Source organism: Aristolochia californica, unplaced genomic scaffold (assembly GCF_029961685.1).
Source record: "Aristolochia californica isolate CCGP_79_NKW_82.1479 unplaced genomic scaffold, dmAriCali1.0.hap1 SCAF_3, whole genome shotgun sequence".
In the NCBI taxonomy this organism is placed as follows: domain Eukaryota; kingdom Viridiplantae; phylum Streptophyta; class Magnoliopsida; order Piperales; family Aristolochiaceae; genus Aristolochia; species Aristolochia californica.
The window spans coordinates 4,966,564-4,992,120 of NW_027181992.1; the positions used below are offsets into that span (position 1 = coordinate 4,966,564).

Here is a 25,557-nt window from a genome sequence, read left to right on the forward strand (position 1 = left end):
GAGTGCAGCTCGTGTCACAGTACGGAGTCTCCACATCGATTTTTCTTATAGACTCGAGAGAGTTGAGCAGAAAGACAGAGTGCGAGCCTCCTGGCTCGCGACTTTGTTGTACCGGACCCACAGTTATCTTTCCTCTCTTACTCAACGGCTCAGATTGAAAGAAATAACGAAGTCCCGTACAAAGTAGGAAGAAATTCATTTTGGCTCCTGAAAGGGGGAACCAAAATGTGGTACCAAGTACGAGGAGTATATATGATACCCCAAATATTACCGATGGGTCCCACACACCAAGTAATAGATACCAGATTGACTGCCCAGGTCTTTACGCCGAAGATGGAAATTGGATTTAATGTGGACTATGGGCCCAAAATACAGTTGGGCCAAAACTAAAAGTCAATATTTTCGTATTCTTGCAATATACGGTCGAGAGTTAGTTAGAGAGTCACGATGCCGATGATTATGTCTTAAACAATAAGACTGTCCATTACCGGTTCTAAAAGCAATGATTAGCGCTAGAATTAGTTAAAAATTCATCCATTAGGTAACAGAAACGGAGATCTTCAGTAACACCGAAAACGAAATTTTCTGTCGTTTCTGTCTTGTTTTCAGAGAACCGGACGATGGCAAGATCCTACGAGCTTTGACGTATGGAAGTGGGAAGTGAATGATGCGACAAGGGCTGAGAAGGATCACCAAATGTAAGGATAATGATAAGCTACAGAATGATTCGACTCTTACTTTTTCATCGAATTTGGTTTATTTTTCTGGATTTGCTTTCAGCTGCGCTGCAGCAGATATGTCGATTTTTCTACCATTCAGAAACTCAAAATGGACTTAATAAGGATGGAATTTTTCTTTAACGAGTTCGGTAGGGGTTATCTCAAGAGCGTGCAGAGCCCCCAACGAGTTCGGTAAGGGTCATCTCAAGAGCCTTGCACAGCTGTTGGATTGAAAGTGAATGAGATGGGCAACCAAATTTTTTCGGTCCATTGAAAGCTCTTAGGTCTTTATAAGGTCAAGCTAATCATAAATGAATATCAGGGCTCAATGTTTTTCACAAATTCGTCTTCCGTTTGTGAAGTAATGGCAAATTTTTTTATTTTTATTTTTTTGTGGTTAATGGATGATGAGATTGTATTTCTTCCATGTAAAAATTTTAAGAGGTTCAAAATTCCCAATAGCAGAAAAGCTGTTTCTTCTTTGTTAATAAATAATTAAATATATAAAAGACAACTACTCTCTGTTGAATAAACAAAGTGATCCATTTCCTTCATCAACGAGTAAACTTCCCAAAGAGAAGCAGAACCTGACCATTTGTGAGGACACCCATTGAAAGCAAAGAAGCTCATAGAATGTCAATGTGCTCAAGCCAACGAAGCCATTGAAGAATATACAAGCCCAGAAACTCATCAGGATATGAGCAAAAAGATGAATCTAATATATCTGCTATGTAACTGGCTTATTGAAGGTGCAATCCAGTGAGACTCTTGAAATGCAAGCAGCAAAAAGGAATGGGAGACACTTGTGTTCAAGAAGTTAAAGAAGAAACTTTACCACATTAGAAAAGAATGTTCAAGTGAGAAATATTAATTAGTGTTATTTGGGAACATGAACAACTGAAGATTCAAACTGCATATACTTCTTAAAACCACTAAGGTGTTAGATGTAGTGAATGATATTGTAATAAGATCTAAAGTAGGAATATTATCACAACAAAAGCTTTTTATGATTATTTTTTGCCTAATCTAAGTTTCTATGGTACCAGAGGCAACAGAGTTGATTCAGGCATCACTTTATACCAAGTGAACCCTCAATGCTTTGAAGACTGAAAAATCAAGGCAACAAAAGCCCAAGCCCAAGCTCTGAACAAGTTGCTCAAGTTGCCAAGCTGCTTGTTCATCCAGCTGCCTGCTTAATCTGCAGGAAGACAGAAAAAGCTCTTCATATTTCTCATATCTGAACCAGAATACTAGTAACACCTATAAACCAAACCTTAAATCCAAAGGGATTCCTTGCATTTGAAAACCCACTCCCAACCTTCAATCTGAAAGAACTCCTTGCATCTAAAAACTAATTCCATACATCAGATCTGGAAACAACTTCGTCTCCACTAGTTTCAATTGTCATTCCCCCTTCAACATGCTAGATATATACCAGCAGTGCCTTAAAATAGTGTCACCATCACAGTTCATCAACAGAATACACTCACTTACAGTACCTGATTTCTTGTTTCCTCTCAGTATCCTCTCCAGACACCCAATTGTCTCACTGGGATCTGAGTCTTCGTTTTCATGCAGTCAGCACCCCACTAATTGGCCAACCAATTCAAGGCCAGCAAACTGCTAGAAAGACTGCAAGATCTCTCAAAAAGAAAGACCCGGAAGAACCCTCAATAGCAACCTCTCACTGTATAAAATGCTCGACTAATCCAACCCCATCAGCTGCAGTCAATTTGACTATTCTGATTTGGAACACAAATCTCCCAAGCTGTTGAGCAGATCGAATCCTGTCTTTTCTATATTGCTCCTGAACTGAAGTTAGATACAGTAAAAGAAAGTGTCTCGGACTCCTGTATGTTAAATGTATCTCCATTTTTTGCCTTCTTCTACTGGTTTTACTGATGATAGAGCAGTTGGTTCACCTTAGAAGTAAATATCGAGATGCACAATATCGATCGGAAACATCTTGACAACCCTACTTTCCATCAACAGTTAATTAGCAGTCTTCTATATGGACCTATTATGCTTGGTACTTGGCACTTCTAAAGTGCAGATTGGGTGGGTGATGGCATAGCATGGTGAGCCGGCTTTGTAGTTTTCGTGATTAGTCCATTTCTTGGAGAAGTAGGAAACAAAAAACTGTGCTTGATCAGGTACTGAAGCTGAATATTGTGCACTTGATACACTAGTTAAACTTCTTTTGACTCGTTGACCCCTCATTTCTGTACAGTAATCCCCCTTCTTTGCATGCAAGAACAGTGCAATTCAAATGGCTCAAAATAGATCATATTCAATCTGGAAAACAGGTGGTCAAGCTCTTAACTAGATCATATTCTATAGCTAGTTTTCAGTTTCTCTTATCCCAAGTGATGATGCTTTTCTTTCTTTTTTTATAGTTAAAATAAAATTTCAAATAAGACTTAGAAATAACTGATTATGTCTAAGATTTTATATACAAATCCTTATAAGGGTTCAGTGAAAACACAGACTAAATCTAAAAGTAAATATGGGCTTGCAATAGGAAAGTACAACGAAAGGAATAGAAAGAAAGGCAACACCAAATAAAAGAGAGAACTAGTTACTAATAGTGAAAAGTATGAAGCAACTCCTACTTAGTAAAGCTTATCTTCCTATCTCTCCATTCACTATGCTCTCAGAATTTAGGTTTCCTGACTACTTTTATTATTGTTGCCAACCTCTGAATAGGAAGATTCTTGTGAATAAAATCGCCTCTGTTTAGTATTTCATTTTCTTAGAAAGACTGATACCAAGAGATTCTACTTCTCTACCATCTACAAAGAAACTAAACAAGAATAAGAAGATGTATCTGAATCCAAATTTCATTTGTGATCGCATAGAACAATAAGTTGTAGTTATACATTGATCAAGCAAGACCTGCAAGCTCAAGATGTTTGTATTTCTCCATTGCTCTAAAGGTTTAGGGTCTTTTGGAACCCCATAGAAAAGAAAAGAAAAGATCATTATTCTCATTTTATTCCTACTCCTGCCCCTGCTCATCTACACTTTGTTTTCTTATCTTCCTGAACTTCAAGTACGTTCTCAGTCTTCCCTCCACTCTCCTTCTTCGTCTTCCTCTTCTCTTCTAACTTATTTTACTTTATTTTTATTTTCATTGAGGGGCTTTTAGATAACTGCTTCTCTCACCAAAAAACTTTTAAATCTCTTTAGAAAGACAAAAGTAATCACAGTTCGATCTGTAGACATATGGACAATATACGTAACAAAAAGCTTCATAACTAACCATTTTGAAGTGCCAAGTGCACGTATGGTTCTCGTCGATGACATTGTCAGATCAGAGTGTAGACAAGCCAATAACTCAAAAGAGTAGCGTGTGGGTGTCAGGGCGTTCAACCCGCCCATGCTTCTTCCACAACCTCCCTTGCCCCCTCCCTTGCCCTCCCGCTTGGATATTCCTTGGATCTTCTCCTTCTCTCAACTCCTGTCGATTGGGAGTAGGGAATATTCTGATATAGTGAAAGGTTCTTTCCATTTTTGCTTAGCTTTTTAGTCTTTTACGGTTTTACCCTGGTTTGGATCTCCCTTGCCCGCTTTTTAGTCTTTCCATTTTTTGTTTACCCTTTTGTTTCTAATATCATCTTGGCGCCAAATTATTCCCCCCGTCTTCGGAATATTCCCCTACAAAATGGCTCTCCTCAATCGCATGCATCCACTTCGCCTTGTCACGTGCTTATTCACAAGCCACCATGTCCTCCTCCGTGGGTCCGTCCTCCGTGGCTACTCACCTGGCTTCTGCTACTCGCTCTCTCTCCGAGGCAAAATAATAATAAACAATCAAAGTGATAATAATAAGGAAATCGCCCTCCACTGGAGGAGGAGGAGGAGGAGGAAGCGGAGGCGGAGGAGGAGGACAGCTTTCTGCTTCTTTGTTTTCTCTTCTTTCTTGTTGCTCTCAGTGACTCACTCGCTTGATGAGAATGATCAACGCCGTGTCGGAGCCCCGGCCGTCTCCCGCAGCGGCCTCGTCCACGGCGGCTTCCGCACCGGAGGCCACCCCCTTCGCTTTCATCACCCGCGGTTGGCGCGAAGTTCGCGATTCCGCCGGCGCCGACCTCCGCCTCATGCGCGCTAGGGCCATCAATTTCAAGAACCTTGCCACTTCCATCGACCGTGAGCTCGAGAACTTTCTCCATTCCGCCTCTTCCTCGTTCTCCGTCCCTGTCGTTCAGTCCCCGCAGCCGCCCGAGCTCGATTTTGTCAAACGCCTCCAGCCCAAGCTCTCCGAGTTTCGCCGCGCCTATTCCTCACCCGATTTCAGCCAGAGGGTTCTCCAGAAGTGGACCCCTCCCCCCAAAATCCGCATCAATCTCTCCGCTATCAAGAACGCGTTCGTCTCTGACGTCGAGGATAACGCTAGGCTCATTGATTGGGAAAGGGGGTTCAGAACGTGGGATTGGAAGGGTGAGAAGGAGGAGGGGGAAAAGGAGTGGGAGCCCATCCGAAAACTTAAGACGCAGTTGAAGGAACTCGAGCGCAAAAGTTCATCTTCTGAGATTTTCCGCAATTTCGAAAAACTGAAAACTAATTTGGTGAGTTGTGTCTCATGTTTACTTGTTTCTTTGTGTGTATAATTCGGGAATATTCCTGACTAAATTTTTGGGTGGGCTTGCTCCTGAAGAGTACTCCCGTAACGTTTTCTCAATTTTCATATTCATGACATATTTTTCGGGACATTTAGGACCACTTGTTTAGGATTCTGTAGGACTTGCAGGTGAAGGTTCAGAATGGACTTGAGAACTACTTTCTTATTAAAAAATTTCCTCTCGAATCAAATTTTTCGGATTCGAGTTCTATATGTTTCTTTTTTCCTATTTTTGTCCCCATCTTCTCTGAAAGCTTCGAATGAAGGTAAAAGGAACTTTTTGTTGTTAATTGTTAAATCCTTTATTCATTATTTATCTTTTTCGTTCTTGAAAATTAAATTTCATTCTTATGCATGCAGAAAACTCTGAAATTCGAAGAATTTTATTTTTCTCAGTTAGATTTTTGGTATGTGAAGGCAGCAATTTGATTTATGTAGCAAATTCGGAATTTCAACTTGGTTGTGTTCAAGTCCATTATTACTTACACTTTTAATAATATGTTTGCACCATTCATTTGTTGATTCCGTTGAAGAAACACCCTGTATCTAACCCTTATGTTTTTTCTATTGCAGAAGTCCATATACCAGGAACCTCAAGAGTCAAAGGTTGGGCTTAATCGTTTTAATCTCTGTTATGTTTAGATATGTCCTGGTGAAGCATTTTGTTGACCTTGTGTAGCTTACAAAGTTCTGGGCTTTTGAAACTCTGCTCCTGTGGTTGACCTTTCATTCAGAGCTTGAAGGACTTTTTGCAATCTAAAATGTCTCCCACAATTTCATGAATAAATCTTTTTCTAATTTTGTGTTAACCATATTTTAAAAGGAAAATTGAAACTAAAATATTGAAAGCCATAGTTTTTCCTTAATGCTAGGATGTGACAGCATTTTACTTGGTATCCACAAAGTATGTTTTTGGGGTGACACATGCACGGTGGACAGTTTTCTGTGTTCTATCTTTGTAGTCTTTCAAGTACAAATAAGCTTTTCAGCTTTAACTTACTACTCAGTTAATAGCTGTGCAGATGATTTGGCAATGGTGATACATAACTTCAGATTTTTCAATAGATTAATGGGGTTTGGGGGGATAATATGGAAGCAAACAATAAATAGACAAGGATGAGAGACACAAAATACACAAGAAAATGATTTTGGAGTTCTAAAGTGCCACTCTTCTCATGTTAAGGCAATTTATAAAATTTGTAAGTATTGTGTTCGCACTGTAAGTGGAGTGGATATACCTCTTACAAAGCTTTCCTTAAGGAACAAACCTAAGCCTAGACATTTGAGGTACAAGGCCTACCATGAGTCCATAGCACACCCTCCAAATTAAATAAAAAACACGTCAATGGAGGAATTAGAGTGTCCAACTACTGGTTTCTCTCAAATGGACATTGTCATATTTGAAGAATGAAAAACTGTTTGATCATGCTACTTAAGTGTTTAGCATTTTCATATTCAATATTGAAGTCTGTTAGGTAGAGGGTGCGGACATCATTAGCATCTACTAGATACATGGTGAAGATATAATCGCCATATAGCTTGGGTGATATTATTGCATTGCGTCACTCTATTGTCTGTTTTTTCATGTGTTTCACAGAGTAGGTGATGCCTCTCTCTCTCTCGTACACACTCTCTCTCACTCTCTTTCTTGGATTTTTACAGGAAAAAATTAGTAATATTACTTACTCTTCTTGATATGGTTACAGGATGTACTGCCATTGGACATGTCTGAACTCTTGGCATATTGGGTGAAGCAATCTGGTCCCTTGCTTGGCTTGAGACAAGGTATAATTTTTGCATTGTAGATCAGTTTTCTTAGTAGGCATAGCTGTTATTATGTAGGATCCATTTCACGTGACCAGATAGAATTTTAGGTTTTCTGAAGGAGAAAATTGGGTGAAAGATTTAGAAATTAGGTTCTAATGCTAGCAAAATGTTATCAAGGCTATCTTCTACTCTTTGAGCACATGCTATCATAATTCAGGTTTTGGTTGGTAGATGCATTTGAAATTTGGTTTTGCACATGTTTCTTGCTTTCTGATTTATCTTTTCAATAACTGGAGTTCGGAAAATTTTAAAAGAAAGTGTTGTAAACACATAAAGTGATCAACTGCACTGATACGACCTTTCTCAATCTTACCAAGTGTGCCATCACCAGGGTTTTTTTATAGCAAGGGGACTTAGCTTCAATGAGATATTCTTGGGTCGCCTGTCTAAAGAGATTTTCACTTCATTGGCTCACATTGTGGCTACATTTGGTGGAAAACTATAACTTCCAGCCAGTCTGGTGAAGGGGAATAGCATATAGCTTTGTGTTTACCCCTCCTGATGAGCTTATGCAAATTCCTTCTCTTATAAGCAGATTAGTTTATAAGATTCTCTACTGATTTCTAGCAATATATGTTTCAAAAACAGAACAGGAATAGTAATATCTTGTGGGACACCGTCCAAGTTTTGCCTCATATGTTGTATTTGTTCTCAGTGAAGTTAGTTCTGGTAGACCTTCTCTGCATCTTCACCCTGTTTATCTTGGTGAAACGTGGCAGCTTATTGCTGACTTTTTTCTTTTTTCTGTCTCAACCTTTATTTTGTTTGCATTGTTCATCACAATGGTGAGTAACACTACACAGTCCTGGGACTTTGCAGTTTATTCTCTGTTCTCTCCCCATGGCTTAATTGTTGACATCAACAACTAATGCCACTGCAGCCAGTGCTGCCTGGTTTTCTCTCTCTCTCTCTTGATGCTCACCTGTTTGCACCTGTCAACCCATATCTCATAGGATTTAGGAAGAAGCCAGAAAAATAATGGCAATGGTCAAAACCATAGGTCTCTCTTGTCTTTTTTATCTGGTAATTTCTTTCTTTTACAATGTTTCAGAAATCTTACTCTTCCAAAAGGGCAGTGGAAGGCAGGTTTCTTTCAAGAGTACATCCAGGGTGTGCCAGACCCCTAACTATGTATTTTTGCTTTTCTTCAGGTTTCTTGCTGCATTTCAGCTTCTTGTCCATGTAAACATCTGACTCAGCTTAGAAGCTGGAGTTGGACTGTTAACGTATTGAGCATATGAAACTAAGAAAATAGAGAAGAAGAAAACAGAAGGTGAGCTAAAAGTGTTCTTTAGTTCGATTAATTTCAATCTGAAAAAACCAAGTTACAGCAGTTCTTTTGAATCCTATATTTATAATCACATCCTAGGACTGAGTTTCTTATTAAAACTCAGCTATAAACTTGCTAACACAAGACTTTCCTAGGACTAAACAACTAATTGAAGTTGTACTAGGAATTTCTAAACCAAGCATGGAGAAAATTCCAGCAATTAGTTTAAGGAAAAACCTACTAACAATGGGCTTTCTAAAATTAAACTTTCTTAAGACGAGCAATCTATTAAAAGGTAACTGTGAACATTCCCTTATATAACATTCCTTTAAACAATTACTGGCTTGGATAAGGAACTTTCCATTGCTTCGTCTTTCCAAGTGCTCACTTTCCTAAAAACAGCAGATACTAAAGTAGGATTTCTAAACAATTTTGTTCCCTTTGCTTAAGTTTTCCCATAGAATTTTCTGCTATGTGCTCTGCATAAACATCTCTTATGCATTTGCGCCGCATAAACCTGTATTAAAATATCATATTTTTGAGAAAAAGAAGTGCAAAATGTGTAGTAATTGGATATGGATGAAGAAGGAAATTGAGTCTGTAGTGGCTCCTCCCCTGTGGGCATTTTTCATGATACCGTATGTTTCCCAGAATAATTAGCTCGTAATCATGAAATATCTTTATGGGTATGCTTCCAATGCGTGAAGACTAGTCATCCATTACCTTCTTATCTTACTACATAAAGCTGATAAAAGGAATTGTGTTATGACCAAGGGATCAGTTGTCTGTAGTATTCACAGTCTGATAAATTCTGTCAACCTCCCTATGTTCAAGTGCTTATTGACAGTGATTTTTGCTTGAAGTTGTTGGAAGGCTCTTCTTTTCTGCTTTCTAATGAGTTAAATTTTGGTTACTGGATTAACATTGCAAACATCAGGCTTAATTGAAAAGCACTTTATTATAGATTTCTGAAGCCAATCTGATTAAAGTTTCAACTGGGGCAGTATAAAAGGCAATTGTGTTTTTGCATTCTTGATTTGATGAATCGTTGAGATTAACTATGTTATATGATTTTTATTTTATTATCAAATTAAATATTATTGTAAATGTCGACTCATGTTAGTTGAACGTATGAGAAGATCAGATTTAACTTTAAATCTTTGTTTTTGAAGTAGTAAAACGATGATTTAGTTGTCACAAGCATGACAAACTGGAAATGAGATAGACTAGTGGGTTGCAAACGTTCGTTTCAGCCTTTGAGGTTGATAGAAATTATACTGGGGTCTGTGTTATGTAAATGAAGAATGATTTTAAAAAAGTGTGTGTATCTATCTTTAAACAATCTTCTGATAGTTTGTCTATTTGAATCTTATCTGTCTGTAGTTAGTAACATTGTATAGGCATGGCTTCAGATATATGTGACAAGATAGTGGAGGCTCTCTGTAGCAAACAAAAGGATCAATTGATGTGGCGTTCCCTATCTTCATGGGAGACATCTATGCATGAACATGAGAACATAAATGATGAGCTTGATTTTAGAATAGCTAGTGTGCTTCGTAGCACAGGTCATTGTTATGAAGGTGGATTTTGGTCTGACTCTGTAAAGCATGACTTCACCAATGAGAAGCGCCATGTGGCAATAGTCACAACTGCCAGTCTCCCTTGGATGACTGGAACTGCAGTAAATCCCCTGTTTAGAGCAGCATATCTATCCAAATCTGCCAAGCAGAAAGTGACTTTGTTGGTTCCATGGCTTTGCAAGTCCGACCAAAAACTTGTTTACCCCAATAATCTTACTTTCAGCTCTCCACAAGAACAAGAAGCTTATATACGTGAATGGCTTGAAGAAAGGGTTGGGTTCAAGACTGACTTTAAGATTGCCTTCTACCCCGGAAAGGTATGCATCCCCCACTCCCATTCTCCCTTTTTTGCTGTTTAGGTGGAAGGATCTTAAACATTCACGTTTTGATTGCTTGCAGTTCTCCAAGGCAAGGCGAAGTATAATACCTGCTGGGGATACTACGCAGTTTATTTCTTCCAAGGAGGCTGACATTGCCATACTGGAAGAACCAGAGCACTTGAACTGGTATCACCATGGAAAGCGTTGGACTGATAAGTTCAATCATGTGGTAGGAGTTGTCCACACAAACTATTTGGAGTATATCAAGAGAGAAAAGAATGGGGCTCTTCAAGCCTTTCTAGTGAAACACATAAACAATTGGGTCACAAGGGCTTATTGTCACAAGGTGGGTGTGACATATTCTAGTCTGACAAATTTTGTGCTCACTCACTTCTGGCTTTATGGTTTTTGCCAAAGACTTGGATTTCTTCCTCACATAATGTCTTACTTTGGGCATTTTATTTTTGTGGGTGAAGTTCTCAGTTGTGTTTGAAAACCTAATTCTTGCTGTCTATGGAGGACATGACAATTTGAGCAAGGGACACTTCAACAAAATATAAACTATTTACTTATTCTAATTTGAGCATTTTGTGCAGGTTCTTCGTTTATCTGCCGCAACACAGGATCTTCCAAAATCTATCATATGCAATGTGCATGGTGTAAATCCTAAATTCTTAAGAGTAGGAGAAAAAGTTGCAGCCGAGAGGGAGCAAGGCCAGCAGGTTTTTTCAAAGGGAGCTTATTTCTTAGGCAAGATGGTCTGGGCCAAGGGCTACAAAGAACTGATAGGTTTGCTTGCTAAACACAAGAAGGATCTTGAGGGCTTCAAGTTAGATGTATATGGGAATGGGGAGGACTCGCACGAAGTCCAATCAACTGCTAGGAAGCTTGAACTGAATCTTAATTTCTTGAGAGGGAGGGATCATGCTGATGATTTGCTTCACAGGTACTAAAATGAGTTTTCATGTTTTTTTCCATTGCAGACTAGTTAATTACTACCCTGGATTTCTGTTCAATGTATCCCGTTATGATATATTTAAAAAAATTGCATGCAGCTACAAAGTGTTCATAAACCCTAGCGTGAGCGATGTACTCTGCACTGCTACTGCTGAGGCACTTGCCATGGGCAAATTTGTTGTATGTGCCGACCACCCATCAAATGACTTCTTCAGGGCATTCCCCAACTGCTTAACTTACAAGACATCAGACGAGTTTGTTGCCAAAGTCAAAGAGGCCATGGCTAGTGAGCCTCAACCTCTTACTCCTGAACAGACATACAACCTATCATGGGAAGCTGCAACACAGAGATTCATGGAGTCCTCTGAGCTGGACAAATTCTTGAATAGGAGCACTGAAAACTCAAACTCAGCAGTGCAAAACAGTAGTAATAAGAATAAAAGTGTGAAATCAATGTCGTGGCCAAGTTTGAACGAAGTGGTGGATGGAAGCATCGCTGCCACTCACTATTTTCTGACGGGCAACGAAATTCTAAGGTTGTCTACTGGAGCAATCCCGGGCACCAGGGATTATGACAAGCAGCACTGTAAAGACTTGCATTTGTTGCCTCAGATGGTACAAAATCCTGTTTATGGCTGGTGATCATGGTGGCTTATCTGTATCTTCCTCTGTATAATATAAGTGTGACCTAGGAGTAGCAGTCGTAGTACTTATTGTAATTAATTACCTTCTTATTCTTCTTAACTTTTCCTTATTGACGAACCATAACATCAATTTTGTCTGTTTGCCGCTGTAACATCAGATAAAATGGCAGCAGAAAGTTCGAATTCCAGTCTGACATCTATATATTTTAACCTAGAATGCATCCGTGTTATTTACACCTCCACCAACCCTTCTTTCATTTGTTCTCGTGGACAAAGTAAAAAACGGCTCTGGCGCGCACGCATAAACCACAACATGCGAGCCATCTGCAACAGGGAGTAGTAGCTTCACAGTTGCTCAATGAAGGAGGGCGTTGTTCTTCCCACCTCAGCGTCATTCTTGAACTTGGCCTTATCCGCTAGTTCATTTACAGACTCCGCAAGCTGATCCGTGTGGCCTATGGCCTCCACGGGCAGCGAAGCAATTGTGACCATGGGAGGGATCTCCAAGAGAGATGAGCTCTCCACTAGATCTGTTCTGAGAGCGGTTCTCAGTTCTGTTGCTGCAGTTTTAGCTGCTACTGTGTAATGACGCGCAGTGATCGGTTTCGTCATTGTTCTAATCCCCGTCGCGAGTTCCGTTAAGGCCTTGCTGCACTTCAAACTCATCGTCGTGCATGACGCCTCAAATTGTTGCTGGAATGCGATGGGTGCCTGCATGGAGAAGGGAAGGTGACGAGTTATTATTCATGCCCAAAATTGATGGCTTACGTTTTGGTTAATGATATCTGATGAATTTTTATTAATGTTAAAGAGCACTTAATTTTTTTTATACCTGAATCTTGGAGCTCTAAGCATGCGTTAAGAGCTTCCATGGAGTAAGTGCATTGTCGACTCAATGATCCGATCTTCTGGTATCGTTAACAAGGGTGCCGAAACCCAAATCCGCTGCATGGTCACGATGATCAGTACAGGGGCCAACGAGAAGAGATGATGCTTACTTAATTTATAGAAGCTTCAGAGTTCATTCTTTTGCGCCTTTACAATCGACATAGATTTAACATTAATAAGAATTCATCCACCATGCCCATTTTCATTCTTTGGGACATTAGGCTTCAAGTTCCATCTCCTCAAACCTCCACATACAAAAAGGCCTTTGCTTCACCAAAAACAAACACCACTTAACCAACTCTCCCATGGAACCATCTGGCTACAGTTTTTTTCATATGTTATGTATCTAATTTAAGACAAAATTACAGTGCATCATCATGTCTGAAAATCTTTTGAAAAACTTTAAAAGTCCCTAACGGTCAGTTCCCAAATCCAAAAGAAACAGTTTGCTGGAGTTAGAACACTCACCCAGACCAGAATGCAAGTCATGGTAGGCCAAAAACAGGCCCACTCGCAGCATGTCTGGACTTGAGCTTACTGCAAGATGAGATTAACACAAGCTGTCAACCAACCCGGTAGCTGCTATTGAGGAGCCAGTAACCGGTATTGAGGATTGGTGGAATATGCTAGCTCCATGTTGTTGCTGCTGTCATTAACTTTCAGAGTCCTACAGTCCTCTGCCGTTTGTTCTAAAAGGCGCACCAAGGACATAAATACATCCATCCGGCTTACATCCCGATTTGCCTGACAAAACAAATCAATGGTAACCAAGTCATTTTCTTGCTATATTCTTCAGAAAACTCTACTAGAATTTAAGCAGGACAAACAGCTAGAATCGGTTAAGAGAGAGAGAAAAATTCCTCATGTAGCGCTAATCGCTTTGTCCTGCGAATTCGATTTTTTATGATAGGTAGTAACCTCAACAGCAAAGCGGGCCCATATTGTGTCATTACGAGACTCCATCACTCCCTTCAAGATTGTCAATCCCAAACCTCTAATTATATCTGCTATTTCCAGAAAGAAACCACGCTCTTCGCACAGCATCTGAAGAAAAAGAAACGGTTAGAATTGGGCTTTCTGGCAGTAAACCACATGAAAATTTGCAGTGAAGGAGAAAACATATTTACCTCCACAAGCATTTGACGAGGCCCATTCAGATTCTCAACTATAATTGGACAGACCATGGACTGGGAACCCACTTCAAAAGCCCATGTAGCACCACCCTCAAAATTGTCTTTCATGAGCAAGCCACCTTCCTTACTCTGCATACACATTGGAGACAAAACAAATGAAAAAAACATAAACTTTTCTGAAGATGTTAGTGTTATCTTGGACATATTCTTGCAGATTTCAATGCTCTATTCTTTTCTAGTCTGCCACATGTTTCCAGAAATGATTTGGGCAACATGACTTGGGATAAACAATTATGTAAATACAGTCCTAAAGATTTTTTCTCCTATAAGAAACCATGGATGTGACCATACAGCACAAGGCACAATAGCGCTCTAATAAAATCATATAATGCCCTGCATGATTTGTGTAGAGCAAGAGATACTCAAATGAACACGAAACATGTAAAGGGTTACCTAAGCAAACCCCAGAAGCAGATTGCCAACAAACAAGTCCTATGTCAAGTGAATGATCTACAGCAGTACAAGAATCCATACATCTAGGGATAAGCAACACACCAACTACGCAAGGAGAATGGCCTGAAGAGCTTCAGAATAACAACCATAAGCACTGCCACATATTCAAGTAGCAAATAATAAATTTTTATACCTTTGAATCCCCAGTTTGTTTTAATTTATCAGCATGCTTAGTCACACTTTGTAAGAAAAGCATGTGCTTGATGGTACGCTCCAATAATGCATCGATACTACACTGTTGTACCAAACAAGGAGCAGAGCAAGTATTAGTGCCACCAAGAAGAGTCAAAAGATAAAAATCTTTATAAAGAATGAAATAAATAAACATAAAATAAAACTTTCTTAGTATTGAGTAAAATGGAATGATAAGTAAACAAGTACAAAACAAGTCACCTTTGCTCCATTTGGTATAATCTCACGCAAGTCCTTCACCCTGTCCTGGATCATCTGGCGATCCTTTGGCCTGGGCCTTGCACTCTCTCCTGGCCTAGGCCTCTTTCGGTTCAGTTTCACTGTTTCATTGGCCCTCTTCGAGTTTCCAGTGGAAACGCTATCATGCTTCATACTCTGACTATCCCCAACCCACACGTTGAATTGAGATTTATATGCTTTATTACATTGAGAGATGTCTTCAGTTTTTTCCATTATAAGGTTAGACTTAGAAGACCTTAATTCGGCTATCTCTGATTTCATAACAGCTTTAGGAAGACCATACAGCTCTCTTCCTTTAAGCTTTTCTGTCAAAGATCTATTACTGTTAGCGGAAGGATTTTCATGAAAGCAATAGCTACTTGTCCTTGTTAAGTCAGTCTTACAAGATACATCATCATCAGAGTTCTGTTTCGGAGTGAAGTTAATCTTTGAAACGACTGCATCTAACAGATGGTCTGACCCACTTTCTGCAAAGATACCACTTTCCAACATCCCACCTTTCACAGTATCCTCAATTGAACCAGTACAACCCCTATCCAGCTGTGTTATGCATGCAGAGACTTCACTACTCAAGCTCTCTTTTTTTTTATCAACTCTAGGAACAGCCACATCAACCAAATTCCCACTGTATTTTTCCATCTTAAATTCCAAATCTAACAAATCAAACAAATCACCCTCCGCAACAAAAGTTGTATTTAGGGTTTTATTCAATGTCTGATATGTATTTTCTTCAGAGACTCTGCCATCAGATCTCTGAATACCCTCATCAGGCTGTGAACAAGTTGCCTGACAATCAGGAAAAGTGGCAAGAGGGGTCTGTACACAATAACTATCCTCAACTGAATTGGATGATAGGATGCCAAGGGCATGGCACAAATCACTATCCGCTATCTGATGAGTCCTTGATTCAGTTTGATTTTTGGGTAACAGAGGGATTCCTAGATCTGCTGGACTGGCAAATTTACCAGATGAAAAGGATGGCTGACCAACAACTGATTTCCACACACCACATGGGAAAGAACTTCGGTCTCCAATATTCTTTCCAGTATTGTACAATACACCCCTTCCAAGCAAAGAAGCAGTAGTAGATTGTTGATGATAGTTCAATGCAATGTCAACATTAGGCTTTAATTGAGATGATCTAGCATGACTACTGGAGGAAGCATTGTTACTAGAGCATGAATTTTGCGGCACAGGCTGGTTGAAATGCACCTCTGCATTGGTCAACATTAATTGGGCTCTTACTGCTTCTTTTTCTGATGGTTGTTTCAGAGGATGGTCAGAAGAAAAACTGCCACAGGATTTGATTGAGGTAGTCACAGAGGCATTGAAAATTGTCCGCCCAAATGAAGCACTGACATTATTCTCATGATTCCAATTAAGTAAAGCATTCGAAAGTTGACTAACATGTCTTGCACTCTGGATTTGTCGATGAGGATTATTGACAGCAAAGGGAGTCAAAGAGGGAACATCTCGTGTGCCACTTGAAGATTGATCTGCAGAGTTACACATTCCAACAGAAGAGGGACCAGGGATTTTCTGACCTAAAGACATCTTTATATCACTGGTTGAAAGGCATTCAGATAACCTGCCCAATTCCCCAAATAAGCTCTTCACTTGGCTGACAAACCCCACATTTTCCAACACCTGCCGAAATGAGTACAGAGAACTGTTAGTGACAGTGTTAGAGAATTTCTTTGAGCCCATCAGCAAATCAAATAGGACAAAAAAGTAAGAAATGCACAGTTTATTTTCAATTTATGGAAAACAAATATTAGCAAGTACCTTATTTTTTGAACCAAACTGTACAACACCTTGTGGAACCACAGGGATAACAGCAACCGTCTGAGAAAAACATCATGCTTCAAATAAACCAACATATACATGCAGAAGAAATAAACAAAGGAGATCCATGCCAACCATAGTAGCATCACATTTGACCAATAATTGAGACAGGTCTGCTGGCATACCAGCTCAAACATTTCAAGGTTTACAACTATGCACCAGTCACCACAATGACAGTGGTCAGGGATCCACAGTTAACTTAAATTTCTGCATCTCTTTGCCTAAATTTACTTGGATATCTAGAAGATAATCCTACTGGTGATATTTTTTAGATATTTCATGTCACTGTGGAACTCTTCACATGAAGAATTCCAGATTGACAACAGAGGCAGATTCAGAAACTTTACACTGAGGAAGACTCCCCTAAGCCTAAATGAGAAAAGCGACAAGATAAAGGAAGAGGATGTTAGACCTGTATGCCAGCCAAAACTTGGCGCCGCACTTCCTCATCCTGACCAATGAACAAGAGAACAGCCCACATGAGATTCTTAGCTGAAACTACTGGCTCCTGTAATAATTGTTAATCTAAAGCAAAAATTTTGCACAGCAGTATCATACTGTTAATTTCAAACTGATATTGTAAGTAATTCTCTGGGTTATATAATACCCACTTACGTTCGAAAGGAAAGAGAAAGTAATATCAAAATTCAACCCTATCAAGATTTGCTACAATTGTCAAATAAAAAAATCCTGGGCGTATTTAAAGATAAACAGATGAAGATATTAAAACAAAAAACAAAATGGACCCTAGTGTATTTTTGCAATATTTAGTCCATTAACACACAACGTTTCAACATACCTCCGAAATGGTTTGACGGCTCGTCTGAGTTTTTGGAGTAATCCACTGGTGGACTCCTGTGAAGGCCACACGGCCAACAATTCTGATAACAAAAAATGGTTTCATGAAATCTAACATACAAATTAACCATTCCTAAAAAGTAGAAAAAGAAATAGATGGAATAAGGAAGCTACTCACCCTTCTCCTCCAATATGAACCTGGGGCATCATTATTTTGTTGACAAGATTAAGAACAGGATCTTCTACAGGGGATCTAAGCTGTCCAAATCGTTCTCCCGAAGGGTTCCAAAGGGCTTCCCATTCTTTAAGAAGCAACTCGGTACTTCCAATTTCAGAAACATCCGGGAGACCCAATTGCTTTGTAGTTTCATAGTAGCCTTCTCCCCAGACTAAAAGCCTGAGAAATCAACCCAAATCCTTAGAAACCAAGAGAGTACAACCGTTTGAAAAACTTTCAAAGATCAATGAGTTTCTAAATAAACGAAGGAGAAAAGAGAACAGATAAGAGTTTGATCTACTTCGTGAGGTCTGGAACTTAACCATAAAACTTAAAAAAGAAAAAAAAGAAAAAACTAAATAGACAAAAAAGATAGACTTCTCACCAACCTCATAATGATAAAACAGGAAATGCACTGTAATGAAACTAAAATATTTAGAACAATAACGTAACCAACTGCATAATTGAGCAAAATGAGATAAGAAAAACAACAACAACAAAAAGAATCCGAAGAGGCATTTAGCTTGATCTGTCATACATATATTAAAAAAAAATACGTTCGCTTTTTTTACCCGTACAGAAACAATATCATGGAGATGAAAATAAATAAAATCGAATGGCAGTTTTATCAGAAAAGGCAGAAAACCGAATATTAGGAAACTAAATGCATGTGGACTGTAAAGAACAACACACCATCCCAGCTAAAAACAAGTAAATAGAAAATTGAAGCTATCTTCAAGAAAGTAACTGGAGTACATAACGTAAAAACAAGACGCTCATACAAATAAATCAAAGAACAAAGGACTAATTTGATCCAAGCCAATGTGCAAACCAAGACGAAATAAACTACACTGTTAAGAGCAAAAAAACTGGGGAGGTTATTGCAAAAGAAAGTGAAAAATAAAAAATAAAAAATTCAACATCGTAGTTTCTCCAGGTCCCAATCAGGTAAAAAACAAAAGGCAGAAGTATGTATAACCAGAAAAGAAATGCGGGTGGATTTACGTTGGACTTCGGCGACCTATCTTCCAGAAGACCGCGTACGACCATCCGCCGCCGCCGCACAGGTACCTCAGTGCTTCTTTGAGCGACGACTCCATGTAAACAGAGAGCAACACTAACAACCGAAACTAAAGAAAGAAGCTGAAAAAGAAAAAATCTATGCAGAGAACGAGAGCCCAGAAGCTCTCATAGCTGAATTTCAGCCTAACTGCCCCGGCAAGATCCGCGTCCGGCCTGTTTCGTCCTCAAGCCCCTACTCCTCTTCCTCGCCGGCTCAGTCTTCTCAGCCACCATTTTCCGGCAATCCATCTGGCGACAGAAAGAGGGAAGTGGCAATGGAGAGCGCGGGAAGCTCCTAAGATGAAAAAAAAAAAAAAAAAGAGCAGAGAAATTAAAGAAGCTCAGAATGTCTTGGAAGACGCCATGATTCCATCTACCAGGGGCAATTAAGGGAAATGGGGAAATCCAGCAGCGAGAAACAGAGCAAGAAAACCAATCAACCACCCCTCGCAGAAGAGTGGACACTGAACACAGGCGATAGCCGGGAGATGAAAATCTATCGCCTGTCCATCTCGGTATCCGCCATGATTCCTTCCAGCAGGGGCAAAACAGGAAACAGCAGCCGGGACGGAAAGGCGCAAAACGAGCAAATCGTGGCAGATTTGGACAAAGTCTCTTTCCTCTCTCCAGTACAGAACACTCTCAGATGTCTGAAGATCCTCTGTTTCCTCGATTCTCAGTTATAGAGAGGCAGTCCACACTCTCCAGTGCTTCCTCCAATAACCAGACAACACCCCTGATAATTACGTAAACACCACTCGTTTTTGTCGTCTTCCAGATGGCTTTACGAAGAGTCGTAGTGGGAGGGACTGGGGGAGGGGGGCAGATTGGCATCGCGATTCCCCCTCTCTACCCCCTCGTTCAATGAAATTACTGTGTCACTGTTTGCCACTGTCTTTCCTTTATCCACAAACTTAAAATTTGAACTTATATTATGCTTTAAATTTATTTTATTTATTTATATAAAATTCAATTTCAAACTTGGTGTTAGTCTGGATGAGTGTATATACATTGGAAAACAGTTTCTGGTGTTAGTGTGGATAAGTGCATGCCCAAAATGAAAAAAATATAAAAAACAAGAGAATGAGTAATTTGTAATAGTATACTTAATTAAAATATAATACTTATACCCCAAATTAGGTAAAACAAATATGATTACTCCACGAATAAGTAATTTAATGTATAATTAAATATATTAATATACTAAATAATTAAATTAGATATTACTCCCATGTTTGTTATATATTAATACAGTAATTACATGAGCCAATTAATAGTGCACATGATTAATTATAAAAAACAAATGAGAAAAAATTATTCAAATGCTAACTTTAGCACACTATATTTTTACATATTATTGCATTGTCTGGAGGAAAAGTAGAACTAGAGGCGGTTGGGGTGCAGCTAGGGGAGTCGACGGTGACGAGCGGTAGAGAAAGCAAGAGTGAGAAGGGAGATGGAGATGGAGACCGAGGAAAAAATTATTTTCGGAGGAAGAAGAGACGAGAGAAGGAGACCAAGAGAGGGAAAGGGCGGGAGAGACACTGAATCCCACTCGCTTTATCCGGATGATTCGCAATATACTACGAAATATAGATTCCCGAAATTAAACTATGGAGATGACTTTTGAATTCATCTAGTTCATCAACATGAATCAAATACAAATTCTCTTGGAGCAGTCAAGGAATTTTGTATGGTGCCTTCTGTCCTTGGCTTTTATGTAAATTACTATACATTTCTTTTGGGTGGTTGTGATGCTTTTCTCCTTAAATACTCTACATTTTAAATACTTGTTTTCTCTTATTTTATATTTAATCTAAACTATTAAATACTCCTCTTTCTCTTATTCTATATTTAACCCAAGAATGATGTAATGTGCTTGAGCATATATGCATTGAATGATTAGTATTTATTGTCACACTCTCATTGCGCCATTCAAGTGAGACCCACCACATCAAGATTTTCCCACTCAGATTCATTAGGTTAGAGATAAATGATGTTAGGCTTGGATAACAAGCTGTAATCAAGATTATGACATGATTAGTGCTTGTTTATCCTCTTTATGAGCATATATAACATAGATTTAACTTGTGACTAAGCATGCTTTGGGAGATTTAACAGAAATTTTTTAGTGAGTCCCTTGTGCATGTTACATTTAAAGACTAACATGTTTATGGCTCATTTGTTCTTTTCACTAATTTCAATTGTTATGGCCTACTTGATTATCAAATCAACAGTTGAGATTTCAAAACCTGGGTATAACGATTGACAAAGGGAAAGAGGGAATTATTTAGTTTTTTTTTGTTTTGGATTCTGAATGCCGTAAAAGCTGGCACTGGTGCAGGTCTGGTTTGGATTCTGAATGCCGTGAGCGAGTGAATGTTAGTGCCGTCTGCAGGAAGAGTCAGGACTCAGGACTCAAGAACACGAGGTTCAGATCTGTATTCGGTACTCGGCGTGTCTTCATTCGAGAAGAAATTACTCTGAGTGAAAAAATAGAAGAAATACGGAGAATGAAACGATGAGGATAGGTTTCACCGACTTTACAGAGTCCACTAGATTGTTGCCTCTTCCAGAGTTTTAAACGACTCAAACTTGCCCATTAATGGAACTCATTTAGTGCAACCCGGAGAAATGGGCGGTCGGCCGGTGCAGTGCATGGGAGTACTCCGACATCTCACCTGGTTTGATTCCACGGAACTTCCGAGATTCCTTGAATTCTAGATAGAAAACATGATCTCAAACAAGGTGGCAACATGGGGTAGTTGGTGGATGTCTATATGATTTGAAGTCACGAAGGTACGAAGGTGATACGAGTCGTTTGAGGGTAAGTAGCAGTGCAGTTGAGCCAAGCAGCAGCCAACAGCAAAGGCCACATCGAGTGTATGGGCGATGAAAGGAACCACCAACTCTAGTAAGTTTGGTCACGAAAGCAATTCTCCTACTTAACTAGTAAACCATCGAGCTGACAATTTAAATGAAGCCACAAGGCCAACAATTTTATAATATGGAGCTCTGAAACCGCACTAACACTGTGTTGATGATTCTGGGAGATGGGGTGGGAATCAACTTTTTTAGAAAGAGAGATGAGTAAATGAACCGATGCATGCCACAAATGATTTTTTGTTAACTTTAGCAATTGTCCAATGCAGGCCTGATATTTCAGAGAGGGAGAGAGGGGTGTGGGCGGTGGCCTCCTTCCCTTTTCTGGCCAATCCCACTTTTCTCTTTTCCATCTCTTCTCCTTGTTCCTTCCGTTCTTTTTTCTCTTTTCTTTTTTCCTGTCTATCCTTTTCCGAAGGTTAAGGTACTTGGGTGAACTGTGCAAAGCTTTAGCAGCTTCTAGCCATAGCCCTTGTGTTTTTTATTTATTTATTATTAGCAGTAGAAATGTAGAATAGAAAGAGGATTATTACTGCATCCAATCAAGCATTTTCCACCATGAAAAGCACCACCCGGCACGGGACATAACTCAACGGACAAACCTGTTATGAATAAACATAAAGCTGAGCTCGCTTATCTTCTTCGATGGAATTATGATGTGAAATGCCCCCATTACCTGGTTCATCCTTCTGATGAACATGCAATACCTTGTATTTCTCTTATCCTGTTTCCTCTGTAATGGAAAATTACTCCATACCTAAAAAAAGCTTTTGAATAAGTAATCCCCCACTAGGGTCTCTATTGTCGATGATACAAGTGTTGCTGTGAAAATATGCAGTTGTGGTCATGTGAGCTTTACGCACTCTTGCAGACGGATGTTAGGCCCTTGGTCAAGTGCGCCACACATCATGCTTCATGATTATAGGGTCAGCAGAGGCAGGGGGGAAAGGTGGAGAGACGAAGAAGACAAAGACTCTGAGAATTTTGACTTGAGGAAGCAGAAATCAAGCCCAGAAGCCGAAAGGGGCTTCTTCCCCCTAGAAAGATTTATTTTCTTGCCTTGTTTAGGAAAAGGATGGTTGAAATTGGTCAGGTTTAGTGTGTCTTACACTATTACTAACCTCACCTACCCCCAATTTGCATCGGTACAGGGACCACTCTGGAGATATGGGATTTTCCTGTTTTGTTCGGAGGAGGAAAAAGTTATGTAATGTGCATCAACTGGGATCACTTTGTGGATCCTCTTGATTGGAGTCAAAGATGACGATTGAAATCATCGTCCCTGATCTGGGTCTGAAATGGACTCAAATTGTTGACATCATGGTTCCGTGAACGAAGAGCTCGAAGCTTCTAAAATGTATATTCAGATATGCATTCAATGAGTGTTTCTATCAGACAGCCGCTGAATCCAACTATTGTTGATCACCTCAAAAATTGAAGTTCAATCTCATCCAAGTCGCAGTCCCATATGAAGCATCTGTGCTTCCTTTACACAGGGCGGCGGGATTGCGACTCGCAGAGGGACACCCACTGCCAGTCTAATAACTAACTACAAAGACAGCTGAGCTTGGCTTCCTTTCTGGATACGATGGCTTCCACTCTTCCTCTACTTCCGCAAGTTTTGTCCACTCCCAGGGCTTGTCTCTTTCCTGACCTCTTTTACCTCTTACCTAATCAGAATGAATTACAAGAGTCTGCTTCCGCTTATGCTTGCCCCTAACAAGAATGAATTACAAGAACTCAATGGATCAAATCTTGCTCAACCCCCAGCCGTTGCCATCCGATTCAGCCACGAATAAGAAGATAAGAGCATTGCAGTTCACTGAATAATTTCATCAAACAGGTGGGGAACACTCAAAAAGTTTCAATGGTATCTCGCACAGACGCCACCGAGTGCAGAAGTGGATATGGAATCTTTTCTAGATGTGACAAGTTGTTTGTGGAGGGTGGGGAGAAAGATTTGGAGTGCGACCCAAAGCCATCTGTGTCAATTGGATCAAGGAAGAAGAAAGCACATAGGAAACAGGAAAATCTTCTCCCGGATGCCCCATTGAAAGCGTGGAAGCTGGACTGTAGGGCGTCTTTGTGTCTGAAACTTGTTACCTATTCGGTCGAGGTGTCACAAACTGTTGATATGTGGCTCAACAGAGCCTATTTTTCTTTCATAAACAAGCACGAAAACGTATTGTGGCTCAACTCTGAAAGTGGATTTGGCCTATAATCTTTGATCTGAGTTGAAGTCATTGTGTACAGCAATATATAAACATAAAAAAGAGAATGGCTTCTTACAGCATGAAAGACTAAGCAAAGATTACCTTGCTGCACTTGTATTTACATCCTTCAACAGACTCAAGAGCAAAAGGTCCTTAAAAAAACTCAAAAGAGTAGGGTAAACAAATTACAAATAGTTATTGTGGGAAAGGACTCAAAGGTTCAGGGTTTAGGCACTCTTAAGTCCTTAAAAAGTCTAATTTGTTAAAGGTAAATGTTGAGTGGTCTGATCCCTTAGGAGCTCACCTAGTCATGGCAAATAGCAATAAAAGCAGGAGTACTCTGAGAACTTTCAAATATGGACTTCATAAATAAATTTGTCGGTTTTCTAAAGAGTTGGTTGAGAAAATTACTGTCAATGGGCCCTTCCATAAATTTTGTTTTAGGCTTTTAAAGCAAGGCTGAACAAGACTCACAGAAGACAATTGGAAGCGAACATGTAATCTAGAGATTACACTTTCCATTCCAAACAGTCCTGTAGTATCTTCATGTATTGCAGCTGTTGCTGTAAAAAGCAATAAGACACAGAGAGTCTGTGAATCGGAGAATCTGCTCGTATTTGTAAGTTTTCGCCATTGGACAACCTTTCGATGTTCTTGGGAAATGTTGACAGCTACAGCACAGCTACTTCCATGTCCTCTTAAAACCTTGTCCGGTTGCCTCTTTCGTCTCCTTTCTTGGGCGTTGAATTAACGGACGAATGAAATGGGTGGAGCAGGAGAAGTGATCCAGCTATTGAGTCGAATCATCCTCCACCTTCCGACTGTTTCATATCCAGCTAGCAGAACGGTGTTTCGACACTCTCTCTTGCACTTTAATAAATTATTTCCCGAATAAAAAAATAAGCAGATTTTGGAAAATTGACCATGGCAATATGTCAAAGAAAAAACCCAAAGGGTTAACGACATGCATACCCTGAACGTGGCATTATTGTCCATGGATATAATTTTGAAACTTGAAAGAATTAACGGACTTGGTTTTTATCATGGTGGTGGTAGATTGATTTTTGAAGTATGCCACGTTGGTGGTTATGCTTGTCAGAGTGGTTCCGTCAACTCTTGTTAGAGTTTGTGCTCTGAGTTAGGTACTTTGCTTTCCGCACCTTAAACGGCTAGTCTTTTCGGGTTGTATTGGCTAGGTATCTGACTCAGAACTCCGAAGTTAAGCGAGCCTGGGCAAGAGTAATTCTAAGACAGGTGACCTTCGGGGAAGTACTCTTGCCTAGGACTTTAACAATGCTTGAATATTACCCATAGGAAGAGGCAATCAAATCCTTCATGGCCAACAACTCTAGGTAAAACTACCTCGACTCAATAGAAAATTGCCTCCCATTGTAATTTTTCAAAAGGTGGATCAGGAGAACCATCTGTACCTTCCTCTCTATTTGTTTCTGTTTGTGTTTAAATTCTTCATAGACTAATTCTCTTTGCTCTTGAATGTCCTTGCTTGTGGTTTTTTTTTTCTTTTCCTTGTGGGTGTTAGATGGCCATTTGTTTGTCCTTCAAGAGCTATCTTTAATGGAGTTCCAAGGACTGGTACTAAACCTGTTACAGATTCCAAACATCTGAAATTTACTA

General features: G+C 39.6%; 2 protein-coding genes across 2 annotated transcripts; one reads left to right on the forward strand and one right to left on the reverse strand.

Annotated features, from left to right (window-relative positions):
- Positions 1-4,576: 4,576 nt before the first annotated feature.
- On the forward strand, positions 4,577-12,062 carry LOC137958334 (digalactosyldiacylglycerol synthase 1, chloroplastic-like). Its single transcript, XM_068805299.1, has 7 exons — positions 4,577-5,287; positions 5,914-5,946; positions 7,047-7,125; positions 9,850-10,334; positions 10,417-10,683; positions 10,934-11,283; positions 11,393-12,062. The coding sequence occupies exons 1-7, from the start codon at positions 4,670-4,672 to the stop codon at positions 11,934-11,936; spliced, it is 2,376 nt and encodes a 791-aa protein (XP_068661400.1). The 5' UTR covers positions 4,577-4,669; the 3' UTR covers positions 11,937-12,062.
- Positions 12,063-13,134: 1,072 nt separating this feature from the next.
- Positions 13,135-19,490, reverse strand: LOC137958333 (transcription factor LHW-like). Its single transcript, XM_068805298.1, has 10 exons — positions 18,770-19,490; positions 17,726-17,944; positions 17,549-17,630; positions 17,162-17,200; positions 16,690-16,749; positions 14,866-16,551; positions 14,606-14,707; positions 13,954-14,088; positions 13,745-13,870; positions 13,135-13,570 (listed from the first exon to the last, which is right to left on the reverse strand). The coding sequence occupies exons 1-10, from the start codon at positions 18,862-18,864 to the stop codon at positions 13,409-13,411; spliced, it is 2,706 nt and encodes a 901-aa protein (XP_068661399.1). The 5' UTR covers positions 18,865-19,490; the 3' UTR covers positions 13,135-13,408.
- Between the last annotated feature and the right edge of the window lie 6,067 nt (positions 19,491-25,557).

Excerpts from the sequence above, each read along its gene's own strand:
- LOC137958333 (XM_068805298.1), bottom strand. The coding sequence starts at position 18,864 with ATGGAGTCGTCGCTCAAAGAAGCACTGAGGTACCTGTGCGGCGGCGGC. Across the intron at positions 17,631-17,725 it reads GTTCATATTGGAGGAGAAGG|AATTGTTGGCCGTGTGGCCT; the intron begins GTGAGTAGCTTC and ends TTTTGTTATCAG. Across the intron at positions 17,201-17,548 it reads GCCGTCAAACCATTTCGGAG|GATGAGGAAGTGCGGCGCCA; the intron begins GTATGTTGAAAC and ends TTCATTGGTCAG.
- LOC137958334 (XM_068805299.1), top strand. The coding sequence starts at position 4,670 with ATGAGAATGATCAACGCCGTGTCGGAGCCCCGGCCGTCTCCCGCAGCG. Across the intron at positions 5,288-5,913 it reads AAAAACTGAAAACTAATTTG|AAGTCCATATACCAGGAACC; the intron begins GTGAGTTGTGTC and ends TTTCTATTGCAG. Across the intron at positions 11,284-11,392 it reads GCTGATGATTTGCTTCACAG|CTACAAAGTGTTCATAAACC; the intron begins GTACTAAAATGA and ends AATTGCATGCAG.